This window comes from Aulostomus chinensis, chromosome 13 (genome assembly GCF_037954235.1).
Source record: "Aulostomus chinensis isolate RoL2024-O1b breed Wild chromosome 13, RoL_Achi_v1.0, whole genome shotgun sequence".
NCBI lineage: Eukaryota > Metazoa > Chordata > Actinopteri > Syngnathiformes > Aulostomidae > Aulostomus > Aulostomus chinensis.
Window position 1 is genome coordinate 1,239,443 of NC_141332.1, and position 26,624 is coordinate 1,266,066.

The 26,624-nt window shown below is 38.8% G+C and overlaps 1 protein-coding gene across 1 annotated transcript in view; it reads right to left on the reverse strand.

Moving 5' to 3' along the window:
- Positions 1-15,452: 15,452 nt before the first annotated feature.
- Positions 15,453-26,624, reverse strand: part of gfra3 (GDNF family receptor alpha 3) — a 48,155-nt gene continuing 36,983 nt past the window's right edge. The window contains exon 8 of the mRNA XM_086222745.1: positions 15,453-15,848. Within this exon, the coding sequence (XP_086078871.1) occupies positions 15,639-15,848 (210 nt within the window). The 3' untranslated portion in view covers positions 15,453-15,638. The remainder of the gene's footprint in view (positions 15,849-26,624) is intronic.

Consider the following 26,624-nt stretch of genomic DNA (forward strand, 5'->3'; position numbering starts at 1 on the left):
GTCTTACTGGACACACCCTGAACAAGGTCTTTTTGATCCTCTTCCCTCTGGTGGGCTCAAGGTCATGAGGGCATGGACAGAAAGACTGAGAAACAGCTTCTTCCCCGGGGCTGTGAAAGCTCTGATGACAACGTGAAGTGGACTGTTGTTGCACCTTCCATCCAGCACTTTACTTGTGATGGACATTCAAATCACAAACATACAACATCACTGGACTCACTGCACTATACTTTATTCTTTTCTATCCTGTTATTTATTTTGTGTTTTTTATCTGTCTATTTATGCTGCTGTGTGACGGACTGTGTGTAACTACATTTCATTGTGCAGAAATGTTCAATAACAACAAAGAAACCTTAAACCTTGTTTAAAATTTGAAATGTTGAGTGCTGACGGGGACTGAAATGCATTGATTTTAAAACCAAAACCCATGATGTTTTGTCTGAATAGCTGAATGTTGCAGTTGCGCAATATTTGAAAGTACTTCGATGAAGCATTACAGCAAGAGCTCCTAGTCACTGATTGTTACACACTCGCTTTAACACGCAGACATGTCGTAATACATTGATTCTTGATGAATATGTATTTGTACTATAGTTTAGTTGTGTTTTATATATACATATTTATATATATATATATATATATATATATATATATATATATATATATATATGTTTAAGATATATTATATTTAATTAATATTTTCAAGTAGATTATATACCTGCCGCTGGAAAAGAATTGATTTTACTTAATTTATTTGATTAGATTTGACATCCAAACGTAATGTAACAAAATAACATGGACTTGATATTTTGGCAAACCTTAAGTTCAGGGGTAAGTAAAATGTACTTGATTGTGCCAAGCGAATTGAACTTATTACAGTAAAAACTACTTGAAAAGAGTAAGTGCAAACTGTTACAAGGATTTTATTAAGTAAATCACCTGCAGGTAACCCTGCATCCTGGGAGTTAAGTATTCTCGATAGATAATAGGCCACTGAGAGCTCTGTCAGATAAAAGACAGGACATGTCTACAAAATAAAACAGGAAGCACGAGACAGGGATCGTGACATTATCCATGTTTTTACTTCCTTTAGACAAACCTCCAGTTTAGTCAGCTGATTTGTTTCATGTGGATGGATTGATAAGTGCAGCTGTGTATCATCTGTGTTGGATCTATGAGCAGTAAACCATTTTCCTTATTATGTGACCTCGTGGAAGCAGATGTAGCGTGAAGAGGACTGATTCAAACACAGACCCTTGTGGAACACCATAGCTGACTGAAGTCATCGCAGAGGAATCATCATAAACAAGTACAAACCTCGTAAATATGACCTAAACCAGTTTTGTGCCAATGAAATGTTCCAGTCTCTTTAATAGGATGTGATGGTCAATCGTATCAAAAGCTGCACCAAAATCTAACAAGATCTGATGACAGTGGAAGATCATTAGTAATGTTGACTTGCACTATTTCAGTGCTATGATGAATCCTCTAATAACCTATTGCTGTGGAGAAAGTCACAGAGCTTTTTAGCAACTGCTTTCTCCAGAATTTTGGAGAGAAGAGGAAGATTTGATATTGGTCGATAGTTGGCCAAAATGTGATTTATGAAGCCAATCAGGCAAAGACATGCATGGACACTTTTTTATTAATTATAATATTTTTTGCTCACGCAATTTCAGTGTGTCATCTGTCACACAGTCACCACTTGCAGACATCTTTCCTGAGCAGTTTTATAAATGAGGCCCCTGAAGGGTGTTACGTTGGATCACACACTGAAATGAGAGAGAGTGGAGGAAGCCCTGTGATGATGTGCCTCCGTCACCTGGCGCTGTATATCTGCATGATTTAAAATGGAAGCAGAACTGAGGAGGAAACAACCAACACATTTTTCAACCTCCTTCAGTGCCTTTTGAAGAGGGGTATATTTTTCTTCACCTGCTTGTCCTGCAGGCCAGTTTTAGTTTAAAAAAAAAGGAATGGTTTACATTTGACGAATGAAAGAAAACAGGAGTTGCATCCATTTTCACACAGAAGGATAAAAGAGCAGAGCAGAGTTCCCTTCAAGTGACAGCTGAATCGGCACTGCTATCTTCCCTTTGGAGGAGACATCTTCTCATCAATTTAGACTGTGCACCTACTTCCTCATGAAAGCCAGTCTCATTTCTGAGTCCATGATTATATGTGTTTGTGTGTGTGTCATTGTGTGTATAGTGTCATTGCCTCAATCTCCATGCCAATAATGTCCCATTCAGCAAGGCACCTGCTGGGATAAGCGGGGAGTAGGGAAGAAATGGGGTGGGGGTTCAGTCAAGCAGTCAGTCAGGTAGGCAGGTAAGACAAAAAATACCCCACAAAAATACAAAAATGTTGCTGTGACTTCCCCAGGTGTTGGTGTATTGAAAAGAATCAGACATCTGTAACATCATTCAGCTCCATTTACCTTTTGGGATCACCCAGGATGCAGCAACCAGGGTGAGGCCTTGGTAACCATGGCAACATATGCCTAAGGTGACAGATTTGTGCATCTGTGAGGCTGCTGGAAAAAACATTCAGCTACCATTGTGATGAAAGATTTGTCTGGAACATCAGCTCTTCCTTATTCCCTGTCCTTGGACACCCCAACCAATTAATTCTTTTCAAATTTCATCTTATAGAAATGATTCCAGTTTTAGAAAATGATAAGACAGTACTATGACATATATATCCTTTTATGAGATTGACCTGGAATGAATTCCAAAATAATTCATATTAACAGAGAAGTGAGAAGCAAATTTCTTTTATATTTGAAGAAAATTCAAAACATGACAGAGATTCAATGTTTGGTTAGTCTTTGATACCTCCAAAAATGGAGCAAGCACAAAGGGCAAATACATTCATAAATGAAACTCATTTAAATCCACAATGCAAATCAAATATCAGATCAGTTGTCTGAGGTGGATTTCTGACATGACACTGCTGTTTAAAACTGTTCACAAATCAGTATTTTCAGTCTTCATATTGTTTTGTTTCACAAGCCAAAAAGGAGAAAATGGCTTGATTGAGTAGAAAATGGTACATTTATCTTTTTGAAGCCAGTAGTCCAGAATAAAAGCATTGTGTATAAGCCTTTATGCTATAGTGGTAGTTGGAAAAAGCTGAGTTTTAATGGGTATCAATAGGGCAGGTACTCTGTGTAAAAATTTTGCATACACATTTGAGCAATGGTTGTAATTCCAAATGTATTAACACCCTTACTAAAATATGTTATTTGCATTAACCCAGCCATAATTAAATCATTTCACTGATGAAACTTTGGCAAAAATATGACTGATGGCAATTGTCTGATTGTATTATGGCTACTGTTATCAAAACATTCTCTTCAATGAGCCAAACAAATTCCTATTATCCTTCAATACAACCTGTCCAAAACAAAGACAACTAAAATGCAATTATCTCTTTGATGGCATAGGTGTCTGGTAATAGAGATGACTCAAGTTAAACTGGGGGGGGGGCATGTTCCACCATCACTGTTTTTCAAAAGCATGTAAATGTTTGACGGGAGAGTTCCAGCTGGAATAAATATTATATATATGTATATACACACACACATATATATATATATATATATATATATATATATATATATATATATATATATATATATATATATATACATATATATATATATATATATATATATATATATATATATACATATATATATATATATATATATATATATCTTATAGGTGGGTGGTGCAGTCAGCACTGTTGCCTTACAGCTAGCTAGAAGGTGCACAGGCCCCAAGCACAGGGTCTTTTTGTGTGCAGTTTGCATGTTCTCCCTGCACCTGTGTGGGTTCTCTCCAGGTACTCCAGGTTCCTCCCAAAGTCCAAAGACATCAAGAGGGGACGAGTGAGTGTGAATGGTTGTCTGTGTGTATGTGTTGGCCCTGCATTGGACTGGCGACCTGTCCAGGGTGAACCCCGCCTCTCGCCCATAGCCACTGGGATAGGATCCACCCCCCACCCCCGCGACCCTTAACAGGATAAGAGGGCGAAAATGGATGGATGGATCTTTTGTTTGTACTTCTGGACAGTACATTGCTCCAACACTAATACACATGCTGCATTTGCAAAACGCAACTATTTGCCTCCTGTCATGTCGATTTGGTGAATTAAAAAAATGAAAAATATCAGTTTAAGGTAGATTTAGAGCAGATAAAAAAATGTGATTAATCGTGAGTTAACTATGGACAACCATGCGATTAATCGGATTAATTTTTTAATCAATATATATATATATATGTGTGTGTGAATTAAATTGGAATAGATGGACAGAGCCTTTGTGTGTCTGTATATCTTTCAGCGCTGATGTATCAGGACCTACAGACTGTGAAATGGAGCAGGGAGTTTTAGGCAGGCTTCACACTTCATTTTCTTCCACTTCCCTACTTTTCTCAACTCAATTTTCACTCATTTATTACTCTCTTTCTTTCTCCCTTTTTCCACTTTCTCTTTATCTCTCAGTCTGTGCTTTATTACGTTGCTTTATCTCTCTGGATAAAGCTCTCCCTGCTGTGGAGTTTTTTTTTTTCTCCCGCTCTTTTATCTTGAGTTTGGATGCCATGTATGGGCAGTAGCATGGAGAGCAAGCAAGAGAGAGAGTGAGTGTGTGTGAGAGAGAGAGAGCGAGAAGAGAAGGACTGTGACAGCATCACCATGTCAGGCCAATGATGGATTAGAATACTAAAATACTGGAGAGAGAAAGAAGACACACTCGATGCTCAAATCTGACATGGGGTGTGTGAGCATGTGCATGTGTGTGCCTTTGTGTGTGTGTAAATCCACTTCATGGTAATAGGACAATAAAAAGAATGTTTTTTTCCAAGCACACATACATCTTCATTCTCTATTCCTCCTCTCTCACCCTGGAGGCTTTCTTTCTCTCCTTCTCTTTTCTTGATTTAACGCATGGCTTCACCGCTTGTTTATTTCAGTCATGTTAATGTAAATCACCGTTGTCCACTCTCTCCCCTCTTTCTCTCTTCACTATGAGTGTCTATCTATCTCACTCTCTATGCATCCCTCTGTACAACCTGCCACTGGGCATCAACCCTGATGACAAACAGCTAAGACAAAAATTAAAACTGACAATGAGGCCCACTAAAAGACGGTTCCTAAACAGCCACTTTTATCAGATTTCCCTGCAAGTTGAATTTTGGATCAGTTTTCTCACCCTCAAGTGAAGTTATAATTTTGAAACCATAACGTCTTTGGATTGGTAAATGATGCCTATGAGGTCACAAATGCTGTATCAAGCCTTACCTGTATTTTGAAAATAGGTTGCAGCTCTGTCTACAAGTAAGATACAAAATTTTCAAAATCTGTTTCCAGCATTTCCAGTTTGGCTTGGTTTGCTTTCTTTTTTTCTGGCTTGTGTGATGAATAATTTTGGTCTTTGCAAACCTATTTTGCAGCTGCATTTCAAAAGCAGACCTTATCTTACAGAGTAGTGCATGTCATCATGTGTGATTCACATCTATCCCATCATGTTCGCCAGCAGGTGTTTATTCCGTCCCATTTCAACTATGACTGGCAGTTCAGGGCTTAATTACCAGGCTGCTAATATTTTTAGTGCTTAGCCGAACAAATTCGTTCACCCCAACAGCTTTTCAAGTAATGCTTATACTGCCTATATGCTACAAACTGACCCTAGTTGGAATAATGGTTGGATTCTTATATAACGTACAGAAAAGGTGATGCATTTCCAAAATGATGGGAATAAAAGAACTGACATCTCTTATGCTTTGAGCATGTACACAAATGACCCTATTCACACTCACACACACACACACACAAACACACTGCACCTCTGATATCTCACAAAAAAGGTGGTTTGTCAGTATAGTCTGGCACTATTTTGCCCCCAAACCTTGGAATTCCTCACCCTGTTTTGAGGAATGATGGACAGTGTGATAGCTGGCACTCTCTTGGTATAGGTGTATTCATTCAGTGCCTGACTTATGTATGTTAAAATCTTCCTTCCTGAACTGGCATGTTGAGTTCCCAGCTCAGCCTGTATATGGTTTGTGAAGGATCTCTCACATGAATTAACCTACAAAGATTTCAACAGTTGTTTTAACACTACACAGTCTGGGTGTTACAGAAGCCGCAACACATATATTGGCTAAATTTTTAGATATAGTTATTTAGAAATATTAACATTCAATCAATCAACATGACAGGTGGCACGTTGGTGCAGTTTTTAGTACTATTGCCTTACAGCAGCCTTCTGTGTTTGAGCCCCGGTTCGAGCATGGTCTTTGTTTGTGGAGTTTGCATGTTCTGCCTGTACCTGTGTGGGTTCTCTCTGGGTACTCCGGTTTTCTCCCACAGTCCAAAGACATGCAAGAGGGTACGAGGTTAATCAAGGTTCTAAATTGACCGTGGGCATAGCTGTGACAGTGAATGGTTGTCTGTTTATTTGTGTTGGCCCTGTGATGGACTTGCAACCTGTCCAGGGTGAACCCCGCCTCTAACCCAAAGGGAGCTGGGATTGATCAACCTTGTACCTTATTATCTTGTGATTTTCAAAAGTATTTTTCAATGACACAGGCTCCAACATGGTGGGAAACTGGCCGAAAGTTTCAATCTCTGTTCTCATCCTAGGTCGTCAGTTTGCTTTGTCACAGCTCTCAGCATCTGATACACTACACAAGGCACAATTTTAGGTCCGCACGAGATGCATCAGGCTGTAAATATTTCCAGCATAAAGCCATTCAAGTCAGTCTGTGAGAGAGATTCAAAGCAACTACTCTTGCTGGCATATGAGAGATGCAACCTTGACAGGAAAACATGAAGTTTCCTGACCATTACCATTTGTTTTTATACCTAAACTTAACCAGGCTTTGATCAAGGAGCTGATATAAAATGTAACTACTGGAAATCCCTGCCACACCTAAATCAAAGTAAACAAAAATATTCTCAAAATGTACAATTAAAGTCCTTTAAAGTTACCTCTGCTTCTCTCTCTTTAAAAATTCCAGATTCCAGAAAGAAGAAAAATTCATAAATTTAAATTGCAGGACACAAGATGTCACCTTTTCTTGCTTTCCATTTTTACTGTTTGAGATATGGAGGCTTCAGCATTCTATATTAGATTTGTGTCTTAATTTTAAACCATGATCAACTTCCAAAATATATCTGATGTCAGAAACTAGGCTCATAGGATGACCTGTTAAAATCAGACTTTCCCTGAGCACAGAGGAAATTCACAATTTCACCAATGAATGTGAGAAAAGCCTTCCATTTTCAAAATCTGTACAAATTTGAAATTATGCCTTCACAACTCTCTTTAGACTTCTTGTTCAGGAAATGTGTTCAAGGTCACTGTGAACCTGACCTTCGACCAAAAAAAATTATTCCAATTGTTTGCACCAAATTTGAATTAATTCCTTCAAGGCAGTGCTAAGATTTAACATAAGTGAGAATGGGACAGACAGACAATGTTACTGTTTCCAGTGTTGCCCACAGGAATCCAACATCCATCTTCTGCTCTGAAGTCGGAAGTTGCTTTTATACGGGACAGCAATCCACTAATTTGCCCGTCTTTTCTTGCGGCTCGGTCCGGGGTTTTAGATAGAGTGTGGCAAATTGGGGGTCAATTTTGGACTGGCAATAATCCACCTTTGAGGGTGTACTTATTGCTGCCTTCATTACTATGTAAATCCAAGCCATCAATGTGCCAGCTAGGTGTGAGGTGGGCGGAGGTGTTGATGATGACGCAAACTGCTGTGTGACCCACAGCTAAGAGTTTTAAAATCAGGAAACAGCAGATCACAGCAGTCACATCATCAGCTATTTTGTTCAACAAAGGTCTATGCTTGGACCAATCCTCTGCACTCTATATCTGCTTCCACTCGGTCACATTATAAGGAAACACTTGATTCATTTTCACTGTTACAGTATGTAGACGATACACAGCTTTACTTATCAATGCATCCACATGAAACAAATCAGCTGACTAAACTGGAGGCCTGTCTAAAGGAACTAAAAATATGGATGACCCATAATTGTCTTTTATTAAACTCTGACAAAGCTGAAGTTATTGTGCTGGGTGGGCCAAAAACACCTTAGGAACACCCTACTGAAGTTATTTTGCTGTGCCCAAAACACCTTATCCAATGCGATAGGTACCCTGGATGGCATCACCCTGGCCCCCAGCAATACCCCAAGGAACTTAGGGGATCTGGATCTGTCCTTTAACTCCCACATTAAACAAATCTCCAGGACTGCTTTCTTTCATTCATGTTACATTGCCAAGATCAGACACATACTGTCTCAAAAGGATGCTTAAAACTAGTCCATGCTTTTGTCACTTCCAGGCTCGATTGCTGCAACACCTTCCTATTAGGCTAGAATAATAAGTCCCTAAAGACTCTCCAGCTGGTCCAGAACGCTGCTGCCTGTGTGTTGACGAGAACTAGTAGAAGAGACCATGTCTCTCCTGTACTGGCTTCTCTGCATTGGCTCCCTGTCAAATTCAGAATAGAATTTGAATTCTTCTTCTAACATTCAAAGTCCTCAACAATCAGGCTTCTTCATACCTGACAGAGCTCCTAGTCCCCTATTATCCAGCTAGAACCCTTTGCTCCTAGGATGCAGGGTTACTTGTGGTCCCTAGAGTTTCTAAAAGTAGAATGGGAGCGAGAGTCCTCAGTTATCAGGCTCCCCTCCATGTCGAATCTTCTCCCTGTTTCAGTCTGGTATGTAGACACCCTCTCTATGTTTAAGAGCAGACTTAAGACCTTACTTTTCGACAAAGCCTATAGTGAGGGCTAGCTAAGGCTAGCCCTTAAATATACTGCGATAAGCTTCTCTCTCCTCTCTTTCCTCTGTGTGCTCCTGTATGTATTATACATAAATCATACTCATATGTGATACTAACTGGTCTTCTTCTCCAAAGCCTTTGGGCTCCCCACATCCAGATCCTGGATGCTGCTGGAGAAGGCTACAGACCTGAAGAAGTTCAAGCTGCCACCCTTAGCAACACCTGCTCACATCCCCATCCGTCTATAAGTCTCTTCCCTTTCTCTACTTCTTGATCTCTGTCCCTCTCTTTACTTCTGTATATTTGTCTTTCTCCATTAACAGTCCTTCCGATGGCCGTCACCATTGAGCCTGGATCTGCTCCAAATTCCTGCCTACTAAAAGGAGGGTTTTTGTCACCGCTGTTGCGGGATGTGTTGAGAACTGTTGGGCGTAAATTCACTGAAGAAGTGTGGTACTAGACCTGCTCTACTTGAAAAATGTCATGAGATAACTTTTGTTGTGATTTGGCGCTGTACAAATAAAATTGATTTGACTTGACTTGACACTTCAGCAAGATGAGCAAATGGTGAGTTGCTGAGATCAGGGAGCTTCTAACCATCAGTGTTGAGAGGACTGTGGATAACCACCTCACAGGGACTGTGAAGTATGGCTTGTATGTAAAGGTCGCGGAGGAGCTTGGTCGATATGGCTACTGCTGGATGAAGACACGTCACCAGGAAGTTGAAAAACTTCTGCAAAAAGGTACCACCAGTTCTGTGACTACAACTGCAGCAGCGGTAGACGGAGGTTGGACTGGGAACACTACGAAGTTTGTCAAGCCATTTTGGGGAGAACCCTCAAAATGTCCAGGGCAGTTTGGACATAACACTCGCTGGTTCTCCCGCATCAAACACCTCCAGGAATGTTGACACCAAAGCTCCTGGCAGCCAAAGCAGCAAAAGCCTTACCAAAAGCCATGGAAGCCAAACAGGTATATTTCTTTGCCTTTTGGTGTGTCCTGACTGTTGTGTTGGCTTGACTTTGACATAGGCCATACAGATGCGACTGGCATGTTTTCTAATATTTTGTACATCACTGTCACATGTTTACACCCACACAAGTGGCGGCTTTTTTGAAAAGAGGAATATTTCATACAGACAAGACGGCAAATTCTCACCTCTACCTGGCCGCGAATTTGGTAAATTCCGTGTTTAAAAAGGGCTAGACAGACTTTGTTCATCAAAAGCTGAGCATGTCTCATGTTGATGCAAATGAATTTACACTTTAGTTGGTTGAAAGTCTGCTTTGTCCCTGACAGACACCGAAAGGTGCTGTATGCATTGATATGCAAGGAAAAAGGTCATCAGAAAGTGTTACCATTGCTGGGTTCGACATTATATGACAGTGTGGGATGAGACATGATGGTTCAGTTTACCAACACATAATTATGCAGATGTAGAGGGCACACTATTTATATTTGGCTTCTTGACTCCTACCTCCACACTTCCCACTAGGAACCACCTAGTTCAACAGAGTAGGGAGTGTGGGTGTGTTCCAAAATTACATCCTTGCATTCTTTATATGATGTATACTTGAATAATCTTTGAAGTGGACAAACTCTGGTACGTCTGAAAGGGGCTATCTCATCATGGAAATCACAGATATTGGTGAAAGTTGAAAATAGACTTGTTTTTGCTGTGTTTCAACTTATTAAACACTTTTTTAAGCATAACTGTGGCACAAACTGTTATTTTCAAGGTGCCCAAGTTTATTTGCCTCGAAAACTGTGTCCGATATCAACCTTTGTAAACATTGATGAAAACACATAATGGAGACCTTTGTAGTTATGACCATGAATGCTTTTTTGACATTAGTAAATGTAGGCTAAACAACGTAGACCCGTGTTGGTCAACCAGCAGAGTGTTTAAAGTACTATCTAACATGAACTGACCCAGCTTGAACCTCTGTCCTTTCACTATTTCCCTGATTGACAAATGCTTTGTCTGAGAGGTGTGTTCCAGCAGAAAGGCCTGTGAGATTGTGTGTGATTGCAATACCTGAGGAAAAACATAGGTAAAGACCAGACCAATCACCTCTCTCTCTCTCTCCCCCTCTCCACCCACATTCCATTTTCTTCTTTTATTCTCTGACTTTCCTTTTCTCTTTTACTCGAAAGAGAATAGGAAACAACATCATGGTGCATTGGATGCTGGGTAGTGGTTGCCATTATTTATTATTTATTTCGCCGTTATTTGATACACCTCATTTGTTACATTCTGTTTGCTTACAGCAACCTCAAGCACATGTGCAACATGTGGTAACATGTTTTAACATGTGATTACATGTCCACATGAGAAAAGCGTGGGAAATTTGTTTTGGTTTTTTTTGGAAGGTGAGAGCAACATCAAGCACAAATCAGTAAAGAAAAAAAGAAAAACTGACCAATTGCAAAATTCCAAGAGAAACTAGACAAGGAAGAAAAGGAGATCTGTTGACAAAATAAAGGACATTTACAGGAACAATCTGTATGAAAATAAAGTGGTTATAGAGTGTTATTTCTATTCAACAGTCACTAACATTTTTATTCAGTCCATATCAAAGCTCATCCTTAACTTTACTACTTGGTGGAGGTTTAATATCAAAATCTAAATCCTAATTAATTTTATACTAAAGGAATTTCTGAAGATTCTGCTTTTATGACTATCTGCCATTCCTTCCAACTGTAGTTTTTGCTCTCACATTCAAATATTAGTCACCTTCACCTCAGAAAAACAAACTTTTGCATGCCCCTCAATGGAAGGTATTTTTAGAACACTGACTGCACACAAGACAGCTGTTCGTAAATTGAAACACTTCCACCAAAATTTTAGTTTTCATAATGTGTCAACTCAGTTTCATCATAAAATATTGGCAAAAAAGCATGATTCCTTGAGCTGGTGCATGGAACATAATTCCTACACTTTTCAAGATGATATGTATAGGATGTTACAAATGTACTATATTTGTAATCAAATGTATGAGTGAAAGTCCTGTTTTTTTGCTATATGGGGTCTTGTTTTTTCTTTGTCTCTGCCCCGCTGTCCTGCTCGCTTTCCCCCTGACCGGTCAAAGCAGATGTCCGTCCCCACTGATCCTGGATCTGTTCAACTGTCCTGCCTGTTAAAAGGAAGGTTTTTGTCGCCACTGTTGCAGGATGTGCTTGCTGATGGAGAATTGTTGGGTGTAGATTCATTGAAGTAGTGAAGTACTAGACCTGTTCTACTTGTAAAGAGTCATGAGAGAAGTTTTGTTGTGATTTGGCGCTAGACAAATAAAAATGACCTGACTTGTTCATGTCATCCCCCAAGTCATGAAAACAGTTAAAACAGCATGCAAATTCATTTCCAGACATTTTTCTGTAGAATGAGACATCACAGCAATATCTACTACCACTGTGATGAGATGGTGCCCATTAATACAACAATGCTGATTCACTCATTTCTTTGGCCATCACGATCTACTTTCCTATTCTCCCTTTATGCTGTTTCCCCTCTACTTTTTCACTTGTTTTTTCCATTTCTACAGTCCTTGTTTCCTCCACTCCTCACCTTGCTTGCATTCTTTAAGATGCTTCCATTCCTCCTCTCTCTCTCTCTCTCTCTCTCTCTCTCCCTATATATATATATATATATATATATATATATATATATATATATATATATATATATAAATAGTTTCCTTCCATCTTGTTCTTTGATCTTCTTTATTCATGTTTCCTATTACCCTTGTTTTCCACTTTTCTGTCTTGTTGTCTTTTATAGTCTGTCCTTACTCCTTCCTTTTTCCACTCCTGTGAGGCTGAAAATATTGTTCACTTAGTTCTTATTTTGCTTTCCCCTGTTCTTTCATCCACTCTTTGCCTATTTCCCCCTTTTCATTATCCTATCTCATCTTTCTTTCTCTCCTTTTTCTCTTTGTCTCTCTAAGGACCTGTCCATTCCCTTTTACTCTCCTTGTCTCACCATACTTCCTTCCTTTTTTCCCTCCACTGTCTACTTGCCTTACACCATCACTGATGGCCCTGCAGATGAAAAGTTAATTTTACACATTCACCAGAAATTGGAAAGGAACAAGGGGGAAAAAATTGTGTCAGCTTGAGATTTATAAGACATAGGAAATCAGGAGCTTGTGAGTCCCCCACGTTTTTTTTTTTTTTTTGCTCCTGGGTCTTTTCTGTTCTTATGATAATACACCATTTCCTTCACAGCCTGATACACCCCAAACACACACTAACCCCCCCCCCCCCCCCCCCCCCAGGAGTCTGTCAGATAATAAAGAGATGTTGTCAGGGTCAATGATTATAAGCCTCCTCTTAATTTCTCCCCTCTCTCTCTGTCTCTCTCTCTCTCTCTCTTCTCTGCCTCTAACTCTTTTTATTTTGTCGATGTGGCAGTGTCAGAAGTGGTCCATGTTTTTTGCCTGCTGGTGAGCTATTTGATTTGTTCTACCGTTTTAGAACTCATATTGTTTCTGGTGTGATGTTTTTATTATGATGGCTTTATTCATATCTGTGCCTGTGGCAGCTTAGGGTCCTGTCTCTGAGTCACCGAGGGAGTGAGATAGGACCAGGAATAAAGCAATAAAGCAAGAAAGCAGGAAATAGCTGCATTGACTCCATGGCTGGAGGAATGTGTACAAATGTATGTTTGAAGTTTATACAGTGCATGTGTGGCTATGTTGTTGGTGGTGGAAAAGATGTGGAAGATTCAAATTATAACAACAGGCTTTACCCATTTTCTTTCCTATCCCTTTGCCCCAACGCTGCATGTGGACACACAATATCACATCACATACTTGGCACTTGATGTTCATTTCACAGTGAGAAACATGTGTGTAATTTGTTATTTCACCATGGCTGAAGAATAGGGGTGGATCCATTCATCACCAAGTCGGACTCATATATCAATATACGCACCCATTTCCCCCTCAGTCTTTGTTAGAATGATCCACACACAGGTGAGCTTCAACGTGCTGGAGAAATCATCATCTGTCAATAATTTTAAAAAAACAAAACACAAACATAAAATTGATCTGACTGCTGCTGTGATAGTGGCACATTTCTGTACTTGTTAGTAGACTAATAACAGCAACAACAACAGAGTGTAGCTATTGGTTTGAACATGCAGCCATCACATTTGGTTTTGCTGCCTCATCTTAAAATGAACAGCAAATGAGGGGATTGAAACCTATTCATACAACGTATTCAGGTTAGCGCAGGAGCAAACAGTGGCTATTTAGGAAAGCTCTGTACAATAGTCTTCCAAACACATTCTCATTCCACAGTGCTCCTTATCTAAAACTTTTGCTCACTGTGAAATACACAATTTGAGCAGTTTCTTTGAGCCTTTCATGTCATGGGAGACTGTCCTCCCCAGAGAAACTAATGTGGAAGCAAAGAGTGAAATAATGATCTATTGATGTTTGAATGACAGTTTTTTAGTTATCGTAATTATGAACACAGTAAAGGAATGATGTTGTCAATATACAGCTGACTTTGACGCAGGAGACTGTGTTTTAATCCCTGCAGCCAAAGACCCCCGTTGGTTTCTTGTTTGCAATCACAAAAGCTTTTGTTCCTCAATATACCTTCACACATTGATGCATGAAAAAAAGTTTTGGACTTGGATGCAGAGGAATTATGCTCATGTGTCATATCAGAGAGTTGGAGGATCTGTTGTGCTGTGGTTGTGTTCATATTTTGGTTAGCTGAGGGCCTGGTGTGTTATACAAGGGTATCAGACACTGTGGGGCATGACAAAGTCTTACTTGTTGATGAATTGGGATGAGAATTGGTTGATACTGCATCAACTAAAATGCTATTGCCATTACTAGCTTCAAGCCAGTGCAAATAACATTTTCATGGCAAGGGCCTTTGCCCAGCAATTTAACTTGTGCTCTGTGCTAGCAGGTGCAGTATGTTAATGGGGTTTGGTCTGGCATAACCATGGTGCTTTGCTATTTTGGGACACTGGACAACATTTGCAACATAGACCAGGAAGAGGCTGGTTTTTGGAAAATAGCATTATGGGTGAAGTGCAATTCAACAGGAGCTTCAATCAGATGAAATAGATGTGCGACTGTGCTCCCAGGTCTACTGCACCTCCAATGGCTTGGGTGGATTCCCATTGCTTCAATATATGACATGCTCGCATGCCTTCACCTGGCACCCAGGGAGGTTTGTTTCCAGATTGGAGGCAAAGATTGATGCCATGCCCGAAACACACAAAAATGAGTAGGTGTCTAATGAGTGTGTCTTTGCTGATTACAAGCACACACAAAAATGAGGCTGAACACACGCTGAACATATATCACACATGTAGTGCCATTCGCCAACCAACTGCTACTATAGATTGCTTAAACAGGGGCCTACATGTTGATCACACATTTGCATACTCCTTGGTGTGCAAATATTTATCAAGCAGTCCACTCAAAAAAACACATCTCAGATTTTTTTTTTTACCTCTGACAGGAAGGAACAGCTGCATAATGTCACTGGTTGATGGCAGCATGTGAAATACACCACTGCAGCTGCAGTCAGATTAACCAAGTGCCATTTTTAAATAAGAAAAGAAGGAAGGAAGGGCCGAAATGAAAAATAAGACAGTGCTATTTAAGGTGAAGTCAGTTTCTTCACTAGGTTTCATATACCTTACAGCTGTCACACACATTTTTGACAGGTCCTTTATGTGTGTGTGTGTGTGTGTGTGTGTGTGTGTGTGTGTGTGTGCGTGTGTGTGTGTGTGTGTGTGTGTGTGTGTCTGTGTGTGTCTGTGTGTGTGTCTGTGTGTGTGTGTCCATTCTACATTCTATCCCCAACTGAGGGATAGAGGCAGAAGTAGTAGTAGAATCGATTTAGGAGGGCCGGTGATGAGGGATCCAGCCCCTCCCGCAACAGAGGAGCCTAGGTTGGAGACAGTTGCCCTCTCTGAATACAGTGGAATGACATCAAATTGGCCATCTTCATCTGCCACATCCTCTGTTAGTGACAATTCTTCCTCCTCGTCACTCTCCACCACCTGACAGGGCAAAAAAAGTAGGAGCATGAACTGCACGATTCTCATCTTTTAATACAGGGAATTCACTATTCAAGTGGCATATAACCTTAATATCTGAAGTTCTTTTAGATACTGATACAACTGAAACTTTTCAGGGGGTTGGGATTCTGGTTAAAATTTAACATTTTTCAAAACACCAATCAAATTGGGGGAGAAACTTGCATACCTAATTGGATTATTCTAAATTGATGCTTAAAAGACATGTTAAGACTGATCTCTTTTTTTCAACTATCTTTCAAACCAAGACTTGGCTGAATAAACAACATTTTTTTGACACAGCATAAAAGTGAAGCAAATGTACAGTATGGTGTTTAATTGGTAATTTTTTATTTTTTTTAATTCTCCACAAAAAACATTCTTACCCTGCAATCTGTTGATCAACAAGTGTTCTCTTTTGGGGGGGAAAAATGGGCAAAAACTTGTACATCGCTAGACCTTGTAGGTCAAAGTCTGAAAACATGCCCACTTTGTCACATGCACATCTTTCTAAAATGTAAATATCTGGACATTAAATGCTCATCTTCATCTGCATTTGTCTTTTGTGGTAAAATTAATATTTGTTGTCTTTGATCATCTCTACTATAGCAAATGAAATAAGTATTTTTTTTCAACTCAATTTAAATCTCAAATGTCAAACCAAACTACTGCCTACTGCAACAAAGAAGTACATCTCAGTAACACTAGCTGTGTCACTTTTGATGTGGGGGGGGAGGATTGCAATGAACTGCAATGAAATCATTTTGTTAATGGGGGGGGGAATATTATCTAAACAAATTTCTCAAAATTTGTGTACATCATAATGACAACAAAGATGCAATCTCTTCCTGACATAAGTGACTGGTGTTTAAATATTCCCTTTTCCTTTGACTGCAATAGCTCATTAAAATAGAATACAAAATATTAAAAAAATGTTTGAGGTCAAATAGCATATCCTAAAGCAATGTTTCTCATGTCACATACTACATCTGCCATCAGTTTTCTTCTCTTTTTCTTTAGATACTTGTATATTTAGCCAGAAAATGCCATGGCAGTTTCCACTACAACATATAATGTGGACAAAACATTTGATGAATAAACTAGATCATTTTTGGACAACAGACTAAAGAGTAAAGTCAAGCAATTTTGGTGTAGATTTAGCAAAAATGTACATTGTACAATGTATAATCAATAAATAACATTTAATAATCTTTACAGGTTTTGACAACAGAGTGATGGACTTTAAAAGGGCTGCCAGCTTTGTCCAGTTTTGGGGAGTTTAACATATATGGACTTCAATGTAGAGTCTGGCTCATTTTCACTATCCTTTCTGATTAGAACAAGAAAGAAAAAACAAATAGAAGAGTGAATGGCGGTGTGACTGATTGCGACACAAAAAAGGCTTGCATCAGTTTTCAGTTAACATCAATGGTAATGTTAAATGGTTAAATTTGGTGAGACATGCACTGCTTTTTGAGGGAGCCCTGACTCCAAAGAGAAAGAAATTTCCACTTTTCAATACTTACTCCAAGTTCATTGGGTGAAGAAAGTGACTAAACACAAATAATTACTGAATAATCATTCTTCTTGTCCAGACAAGAGAAGACCTTTGTGTAGATTAGGCTATTGTGTGCATTAGGCTATTTTTTATTTGTCATCAGGCTTGACTGAATTATGAATATTGTTCTATGTGCCTATGAAGATACAATGAGAAACCAAATGCCGTTGTGTCTTGGTCCATCACATCATACTGAGGAACTCACAGATAGGTGAAATTAAGACCTCTCTTAAGCAACTGTTTCTGAATGACTGCTGCTTCCAATTTAAACAAACAAATCTAAAGTATGCTAAAGTAAATCAAAAATCATGATGCCACATTGTCTATCTGTGAGCTACATGACAAACAACTTAAACATGTTTCTTTTCTAAAAGGAGGTGAGATCATGAAAGTTTTTTCCTGTCTTGGCTGTCAGACTAGCAACACTACACTTCTAACCCAACCAATCCTTGTATGTTGTCATTATGACAGCATCTGCAGTCGTTGCAATTGTGAACGGGTATGTAGGTTGTCGGGAAGGCAGGTCAAGGAGTGTCAATCATAGCTACTATAACAGAGGTGCTGTGTGTGATGCTAACTGTCTTGTGTTCAGAAAAGAAAAAGAAAAAACAGAAAGAAAAAACACGATTGTGGAACATTCCTATGTGTCACAAACATTTATGTGCCCTTCCCAAAGGACTTGAGGTAAGAATGTGATGGCATTTCATGAATATTAGCCAAATTAGCCTTTCAAATAAAATATTGTATATGCCTTTTAGCACACTAGCTAGCTTTGTGATGTAAATAGAAAACACCCAGATGATGGTTGTGGTGCATCGTGGATGCATCTTGGATTATGGAGCACTATGAGAGTATTCATTACTCATGGCATTTATTCAATTTGTGTAGTTTAATCCAGCATTAAATTTGTCTTCCATGTTGGACTCAATGTCTGTGATATCTCAACACTAGGATGCTTTATTTGAGTATTATGTAATTTGTCCATTTTTAAACACATCAGTTACGCAAATTTTGGATATTTGTACCATTTATGTTGTGTCATTCCTGTTTGTGCCCACAGAATTACATTTGCATCTTTACATTCACCTTGTACGGAGTCAGCCCACACAAAGCATTTGCTTTGTGCTTGGTTTGACCAAATAATCTCACTAGTACAGAAGGAGAATGGATCACAGATGTGAAATTCATATCTTAGTAAACAGGCAAGTATAGCACTTGGGAGGAGGTTGAGTTGGAGAAAGATGCAGCTAGAAATAATCACTGGCAGACTATAAGCAGATGTTAATGAGAGATTTCAGGTAGCAATGGCCACATTCTCAACCCATACCCATGATGTTCCCAAACAGCTAATGAATGAACCACTGATGGTGACATTTAAATAAACAGCCAATGCTGTTCAGCTAATGCAAGCACAATTTTAGTGTTGCCAGCAATGATACTGTGCCTAACGTTATATGAAACACAAAGGATGATACTTGACAAAAGAAAACTTTAAAGGGATGTTGAAAAGACAAGTTGGTTGACAGAATTATGTTCCAGAACAGTGCAATTTAGGCCCTAAAATATGAATAGAAAATGTTGAATAAAATTGAAGAGAGTTCAACTCTATTCAAAGTGATGATAAGAAGAAAACATCTGAAACTTCCAAGAAGTCTGCTTCTCTTTCCTGCTGATCAGTAACTGGCATCTTATTTCACTCTCATCTGACAGAACCTATCAGGTGAGTTGAATGTAAATAAGGCTTTCAAGGAACAAAGAACAACATAAAATGTTAGCATCACTGTGTTACTGCTGACCATCAGTTTTCTATAACAATACAGGGACTCTAATAACAGAATGCCATTTACTTAAAACAAAAAGTTACTTAACCATACAACACTGTCTCTCCGGATCGAACTCCATTGACTCTAAGTGTTTTTCAGCAAGATACACAACTGCTAATTGCTTTTGATGAGCAGGTTGAGTGCCGTGAAGGTGGAAAGGCACTATGCAAATAGATCCCATTTACCATTTAATGTAAATCTGTTTTCACAATGACTGATTGATTGATCTTATGCCAACCTCACTGATTTAACTGAATAAAACATCTTACACTCTTTCATGTGATACAAAGACCCCATTTACACTGGGGTATAAAAATGCTATCTGTATCAGTAAGGAGTAAGGGTGTAATGGGACATGTGAATGGCACACAATTGGAATATGATTGGATCTCCCTGTTTACATCTTAAGGTAGCCTGGCTTACAGTGTGTCTGGATTTCAGGTACAGTGATGCAAGTATAGTCTCTGACACAATCAGAATCCACACGTATGCATAGGTCATCCACATGACCTATCCTATATTGCCTTTTAAATAATGTTGAGCAATGACCTGCACAGTTCTCAGCAAAAATAGGCCATAAAAAAACTTGTCATATTAACAAACCAACAAAACCTTTTACTTCACTTTCCATGTCTATCTGTTTGACATGAAAAAAATACAGAAAATCAAGTGAGGGACACTTCTTCCAAAATTTATTTGGATTACCTTGGGGCTAACAGATGTAACTACAAGCAATGATTAATGATTAATTTTTTTAACATTATTAATTTTTTGAAAAAGAACCATCATTAATGTGGAAAAAATAACTGAATAAAAGCAAGTATTAGAACAGCTAAGACAGTATGGTTACATGCCCTTACTGTAATGCAGCCTTAAAATCAGAAAAAAAGGCAACACATTATACAGTATATCAGAATATAAAGACATTTTGTCTAATATCACAATATCAACATTATGCTCATATATTACTTCTCAAATAAAAATGGAAATTTTCTGTAGATAAACATCTAATTCAAAGACAATTTGCCCTATTTTTAGAGGCATTATTGCAATAACACCCCATCAGAATATATTTCAGCTCAGTTCACTTATTCAAAGCGAAAAGACCAGGGTTTGATCATGGCATTCATAGTCACAACTAATGAATTTGCAGCACACAGAGCCAAACTTCTTGTAAATTCAGGTCTGTCCTATCAAAAAAACAAAACAAAACCCTAGTCATATCAAATATGTCTTTCAGATCATGGAGGGTTCAGAGGGTTTCAGTCAAGAGCAACTTGTCCTCTCATCACCTAAAAGTTTGAAGAGTCTGTTGTACAAGCACTTGAGGATCATCTTGAGTCAACATTATGTCTTGTGATAGAGTGGAGATCTGAGCAGGAACATTGAAATTTGATGTACTTTAATACCCAAAATAAAATGTTGAAAGACTTTGCAGAGGCATACACACCAATTGTGAACACATGTCTAGAGATCTGATGTAAATTTGAATGTTTTTTTTCTATTAAAGTGATCTGTTTTCATATGTAAAAAGGATTAGAAAGAGAAGTCATTCCAGCTGCTGGAAATATGATTCACTCCATTCTTATAGGTGTTGTGAGTGTTGAGAATGCCCAGCTGTTCATCTCAATGATATGTTTCAGCATCTGGAGGAGCCCAAGGCCCATGCTTTATTTTTTTCTGTGTTGATATCGTTCCTCAAAAATATTGCTTCTGCTGTCTGCTTGTTTAAGAGTTTAGCTATGACTTAGATGAGAGTCATTTTTAGCTTTTCATGTTTTAGTTTGAAAGTGGCAAGAGTTGTGCACAAGGCCTCCATCTTGGTTGAATTAGTTAAACACTAATTTGTAATTGTATCTCCTTCAAGATACAAGACTGGATGATAGCTATGTTTTTCACATGCCAGTAAAATTGTGCAATTTTGTTCATTTTAGCAGAATAGATTCTATGCACTTATGTTCCCAGTGTCTGACATTTAACGTGGAACATTGAAGATATCAAGCATGACAAGCGGTAAGTGCACTTAAAGCTTTATCTTTTCCAAGATGCACAGCTATTTGTAGAAACCATCTTCAATGAAGAATTCTGTTACCTTTCTTTTTATCTGCTATTGTTGTTGGTGAGAGACAAAAAGACCCGGAAGAAAAATGTTAATAAATTTCTTTGATGATAAATGGAGTGGAACAGAGTCCTTTTTGGGGCCATCACAGGCTCAGGGAAGTTACAGTATATGCATACAGTACTTATGTATAATAGATGTGTGGTACTGTGATCTGTCATGTGCTGTTTCCAGAGGTTTGGTAGTATTCCCTTGAGCTGTAGATCTAATTTCCACTTGGTACTAAATTGATTACTAAATTGTTTATCTTTGTAAGCCAAATTGGAAGCCAGCATCCCCATAGTTTCCCGAAACCAAAATCTGGCCAAGTGTAAATGAGGAAGTGATATGAAAACACCTCCTCTTCTCATTAAAAGCTGCTGGTCAATATGCTTGTCCATCCTGTGTTAAAAAAAATATGTAGGACTGATAAAGCAGCATGACTTCAGGAACCTTTCCATGGACCTCTACAAATTAGCAAGAGTCACACTCAAGTGAATATACACTGGAGGAAAATTCACTAGCAAAAGCTTTCATTTGCTCAATTCCCCATGTTTTTGAGGAGGCTATAGCATATCCTAAAGCAATGTGTCTCATACTGTACTCTGAGGCACTGCAGGTAGTAAATCAGAATTTTTTTAAGGTCTTCTTTTAGAGAATATCAGTCCCAAGTGATTACTTGAATAATTACGCTACTACATTACTTACCACAGAAAGTTTAGTGTGACCAGTGGGGGAGGTCAGATTCAATGACTTTTGGCCACAAAGTCTAAAAACTGAAATATACTGGGCCCATCCCCAACATGTAATGTGTGTGTAGCGACAGGCTTTGCAGATCACCCCCAATGAAATAAATCAGAGTAACTGATCACAACTATTCTGTAACCTGATCACCGACACCCTACACTGTGTTAAAAAAAACACATAATTTGATTAAGATGAGTAGCTCAGAGTTTCTTCAACAAATATTTTGTTTCACAAGTGTTAATCCTCAATCTCTAGTAGCTTTCAAGTATGTAATGTAAGTATTGCCATGAAGAAGAAAAAAGAAACTTCTTAATAAATTCAAGATAGTAAACAAAGAGTGACTAATTTAAAAAATGATGATGATATTTGGATAGAGTATAGCTTTAGGTGATTAGTTTATATCAGCTACAAGTAAAGTTATGTTGTGACCTCAGAATCAACCATTTGGTTGACACTTTGTCTACCTAAATTTGTTTTACATATGTTCTATGATTGGCTGAATTGCAGACCATGCATCATCATCTTATGCAGTTCTAAATATGAGCTGTGATTGCAAGAATGGATATTCTGTTTTTTGATGTGACAAATGCCTGTAAAGAAAGAGACAAGTTTTCTTGACAGGCAATATGAGCAGCTGAGTGACTGGACACATGAAGAAATGATAAATAGGTGAATGGGCGAGGGGGGGTATGGTAAAGACCTAAGCATGCAAGATCAACTGCACTTGGAAAAGAAAGAAGAATGCGTAAAATTAGACCATGGGGTATGGTGGAAATAAGGAAAGCACAGTAGGGAGAAAATAGGGAGGATGGTGAGGATTTGGGAAGGAAGAGAAAGAGGGAAGACATATGGGCATGAATAAATTCATACTAATGAAGCCTGACTGATGCACTGCATCCGACCAACACCTCATCTAATCCGCTCACCGGGAGAGAGACACAGACAAATGCAGAGAGGAGGAAAGAGCGAGTAAGCTGAAGAGAGCAAGCGAGGAAGGGAGAGAGTTGGAATCCCCTCTTGTCTGGCGGCCCAGATTATCTCTGGCAGTGAGGCATGCTGGGAGCCAGGGAGCCGCAGTCTCAGCAGTCTGGCCAAGGTTACACTAGGCAGGACAACGATTGGAATGGGCCATGTTTAATTGCCAGAAGTGGGCAAGGGCAGTCAGGAGCATTTTCAAAACAAACAGCCACTGACTGTCCTCCCTCCTCTAATTACTGAGCACAATTTGAATCAAATCATATCTTAAGTGACATTTTGGTCAACTAAGTACTCCTAATTGGTCAACCTTAGTTTATGATGATGATGACCTTTTGTTCAGAATTGTACTCAATTTGTTTCACAATAACAAGAAGTATATTGCATTCTCTAGTGTTGTTTCTGTGTTATCAATGTTATCTGACATTTTCTGTCCCCTGAAGATACAGTGATTGGACTTGGTTGGTTCTGTATATACAGTAAAGGAAGTTGATGTAATTTTAATATTACTTTGAGTCAGCCATTTTCCTTTTGTTGTTAGAAGGAAATATTATGTGCCATGATTCATGTCGGCAGTCCACCATTTCAATTTTCCTTTAGATAACCTTGTGGTATTTCTTAAGAGCAGGGCAGAGTTATGATGGCTGTTTACAAGCATTGAACATTCCATTGTTATTCCTGTGTTCACTTTCATTCTGAAAAAAAAAAAACGAACAAATAAATTTTCCATGGTCAAAGAAAAGTAATATTCTGCATGAAAAACACAACTGGGTGAGTCTGAAGGAGGAAGGGCAGAACTTAAATTTGTTGTTGTTTCCCTTGTCTCTAAAGAGTTACACTAAATAACAAATAACTTCTCCCAGTGAGTGTTTATGAAAAGAGAACAAACAAACAAATGATGTTTCATTCCTGTGTTGTTGTTTTTTCTTACTTTGATTACATATTTAATGAACAGCAAGACTTTGAATTTGTTTCAGGAAGTTATACTGTTTCAATTAATCACTTCTTAGCGGTCTATATGGTAGTATTAAGGTAGCGCATTTACACATTTTGCCATAAGCAGGCAAGAAGCTGTGTGCTGCAAGGTTGCAAACTGGAACAACCCTGACTGGAGAAACCTTGACTTAGGCACTGAATATGGTTTATCCATGTTGAAATATTGCTCCTAAAACCTGAATATAATATCAGCGCATACCACATATATCTTTTGTAAAGTAAAAAAAAAGCCAATTCCAAAACTGGAACCAGAATATGCCCTTTGCATGACCTTTATCAAAATCAGAATATTGACAGGTTTAAATTACCCGCTTTCATGATCTCACAGTTATTGATAATCCTAACAAATCATAATGTTATCAAGAAGCAAGAATATAAACACAGTTAAGAAAGTCCTGATTTGACAGATCTGAAGTAGGTCCTGTCTATCTGTTAATCCAGGTTAGCATATGTGGATTTTGTGTATATGAGGACCACAAAGATGGCTAATGACTTGTTTTGGAAGAATTTCGATCTGTATTGTGAGCTTATTAGATATAATCAACTGCCCCAAAATGCACTATTTTTCGAACTGAAATGTTAGACTTTGAAGCATGTTGTTTTTTTTTCCCATTCCATCAGTTAGGATGAAATAATTTTTAAAGAATTATTTTATTTTTCCTCAGGTTGTGTATCCAGCAAGTAGCTGGATACTCCAGTTTGAATGGTCTGCTGCCTTATAGTAATAACAGATATAATATACAGTATATGTAGCAGTAACATTTGGTTTATCCGTTTACCGGCATATACAGTGCAATTTAATCCAAACCTGGACAGTATGTCAGGTAGTACCCGATACACAAGGGTAGTTAAAACAACTTTGTATTTCTGTAATTTTCCATCCATCCATCCATCCATTTTCTTCTGCTTATCCTGTTTGAGGGTCACGGGGAAGCTGGAGCCTATCCCAGCGGCTTTCAGGCGAGAGGTGGGGTTCACCCTGGACAGGTCGCCAGTCCATCGCAGGGCCAACACACAGAGACAGACAACCATTCACACTCACAGTTGTGAGCGGTAGAAAATGGATGGATGGATGGATGCATGGAAAATTACAAAAATACAAAGTTGTTTTAACTACCCTTGTGTATCGGGTACTACCTGGATGGATGGATGGATGGATGGATGGATGGATGGATGGATGGATGGATGGATGGATGGATGGATGGATGGATGGATGGATGGAAGGAATTCTATAAAGAAAGTTGCGGCCAGGAGAGGAGGGGTTGCCCAGAACTATTTCAAATGACACGGGGTTGACATAGTTGTATCTTGCTGGTCACTGCATCATCTCAATCTCTTCCCACATGCTGCAGCCAGGGAGCAGAGCACTGAAGCTCCGCCCTGCCATTCACTGCATGGACAACTCATTGAGAGCTGGTTCACTGCAGAACACATAGAGAGACAGATTCCTCATTTTTATGGAGAGATTCTGTGGGCCTGATGGGAAGCTTTTGACGGGCTGGATATAGCTTGCAGGCTGCCAATTGATGATCCATGAAATATAGTATGGAAACCAGACTAATCTGCAAAGATATGATTTCTTCGTTGATATTCAGGTCAGATGGATTGGGAAAGCAAAATCAACAGTAGGCTACCACTAATCTAAAAATAAGGGGAAAGTTTGACTCTATGACTGACTGAGGAGTAACAGTGAGCCTTTTTTCTAAGATGAATGCTGATGAGTGATGTGTTGATTTTGCTGTTGCATCTGCATTTAACTAGATGGTATATTGTTTTTGAAAGGGAATATTGCACTAAAGGTACAATGCATAGCCATCCCTTAGTGGGTGCGGACTCACTGCTGTGTTCCTTTACCTCTGTCCTTCTTTCATTCTAAAAAAAATGATCTTCTTGTAACGCCAATGAGTAATACTGAGATAATTCACGTTAAATGGATCATAAAACTGAAAGCTTTGCATTACTTCATTTACTCTTGATCACCTGTTAATTACTGAATCTCACTTATTTCAATTTAAAAAGAGCTGCTACAAATTGCCCACGTGTACTTTGAAATTGCATGTTACGTCCAGTTTGTGAATATATATTAAGTATTTTAACCAATCAATCGTATCCACTAGTGCAACAGGGAAGCTACTAAAATTGAATGGCTGAACATCTTTTATCTGTATGTATATAAAAAGCAATGCACCTGCATCTGTTCTTAGTACTAATAAGATAATTATTTGAGAAATTTTGATTGATTTACTTTTTACAGGTTCTTTAGGGGGCAGCATGGCTAGAGTGGCCATCTAGCAACCGAAGGGTTGCTGTTTTTATCCTCACTTGGTGACCATGTCGAAGTATCCTTGAGCAAGACACTGAGTCCCTAATTGCTCCTGATGGCCCTGTGACAGACTGGCTACCCATCCAGAATGTACCCCACCTCTCGCCCTATGTCAAATGTGATAGGCTCCAGCCCCCCCAACCCCTGACCCTAAATGGATAAGCAGTATAGAAAATGAATGGATGGATGGATGGATGGACAATTTCTTTAGCCAACAAGAACCTCAGGGTAATTTTTCTCT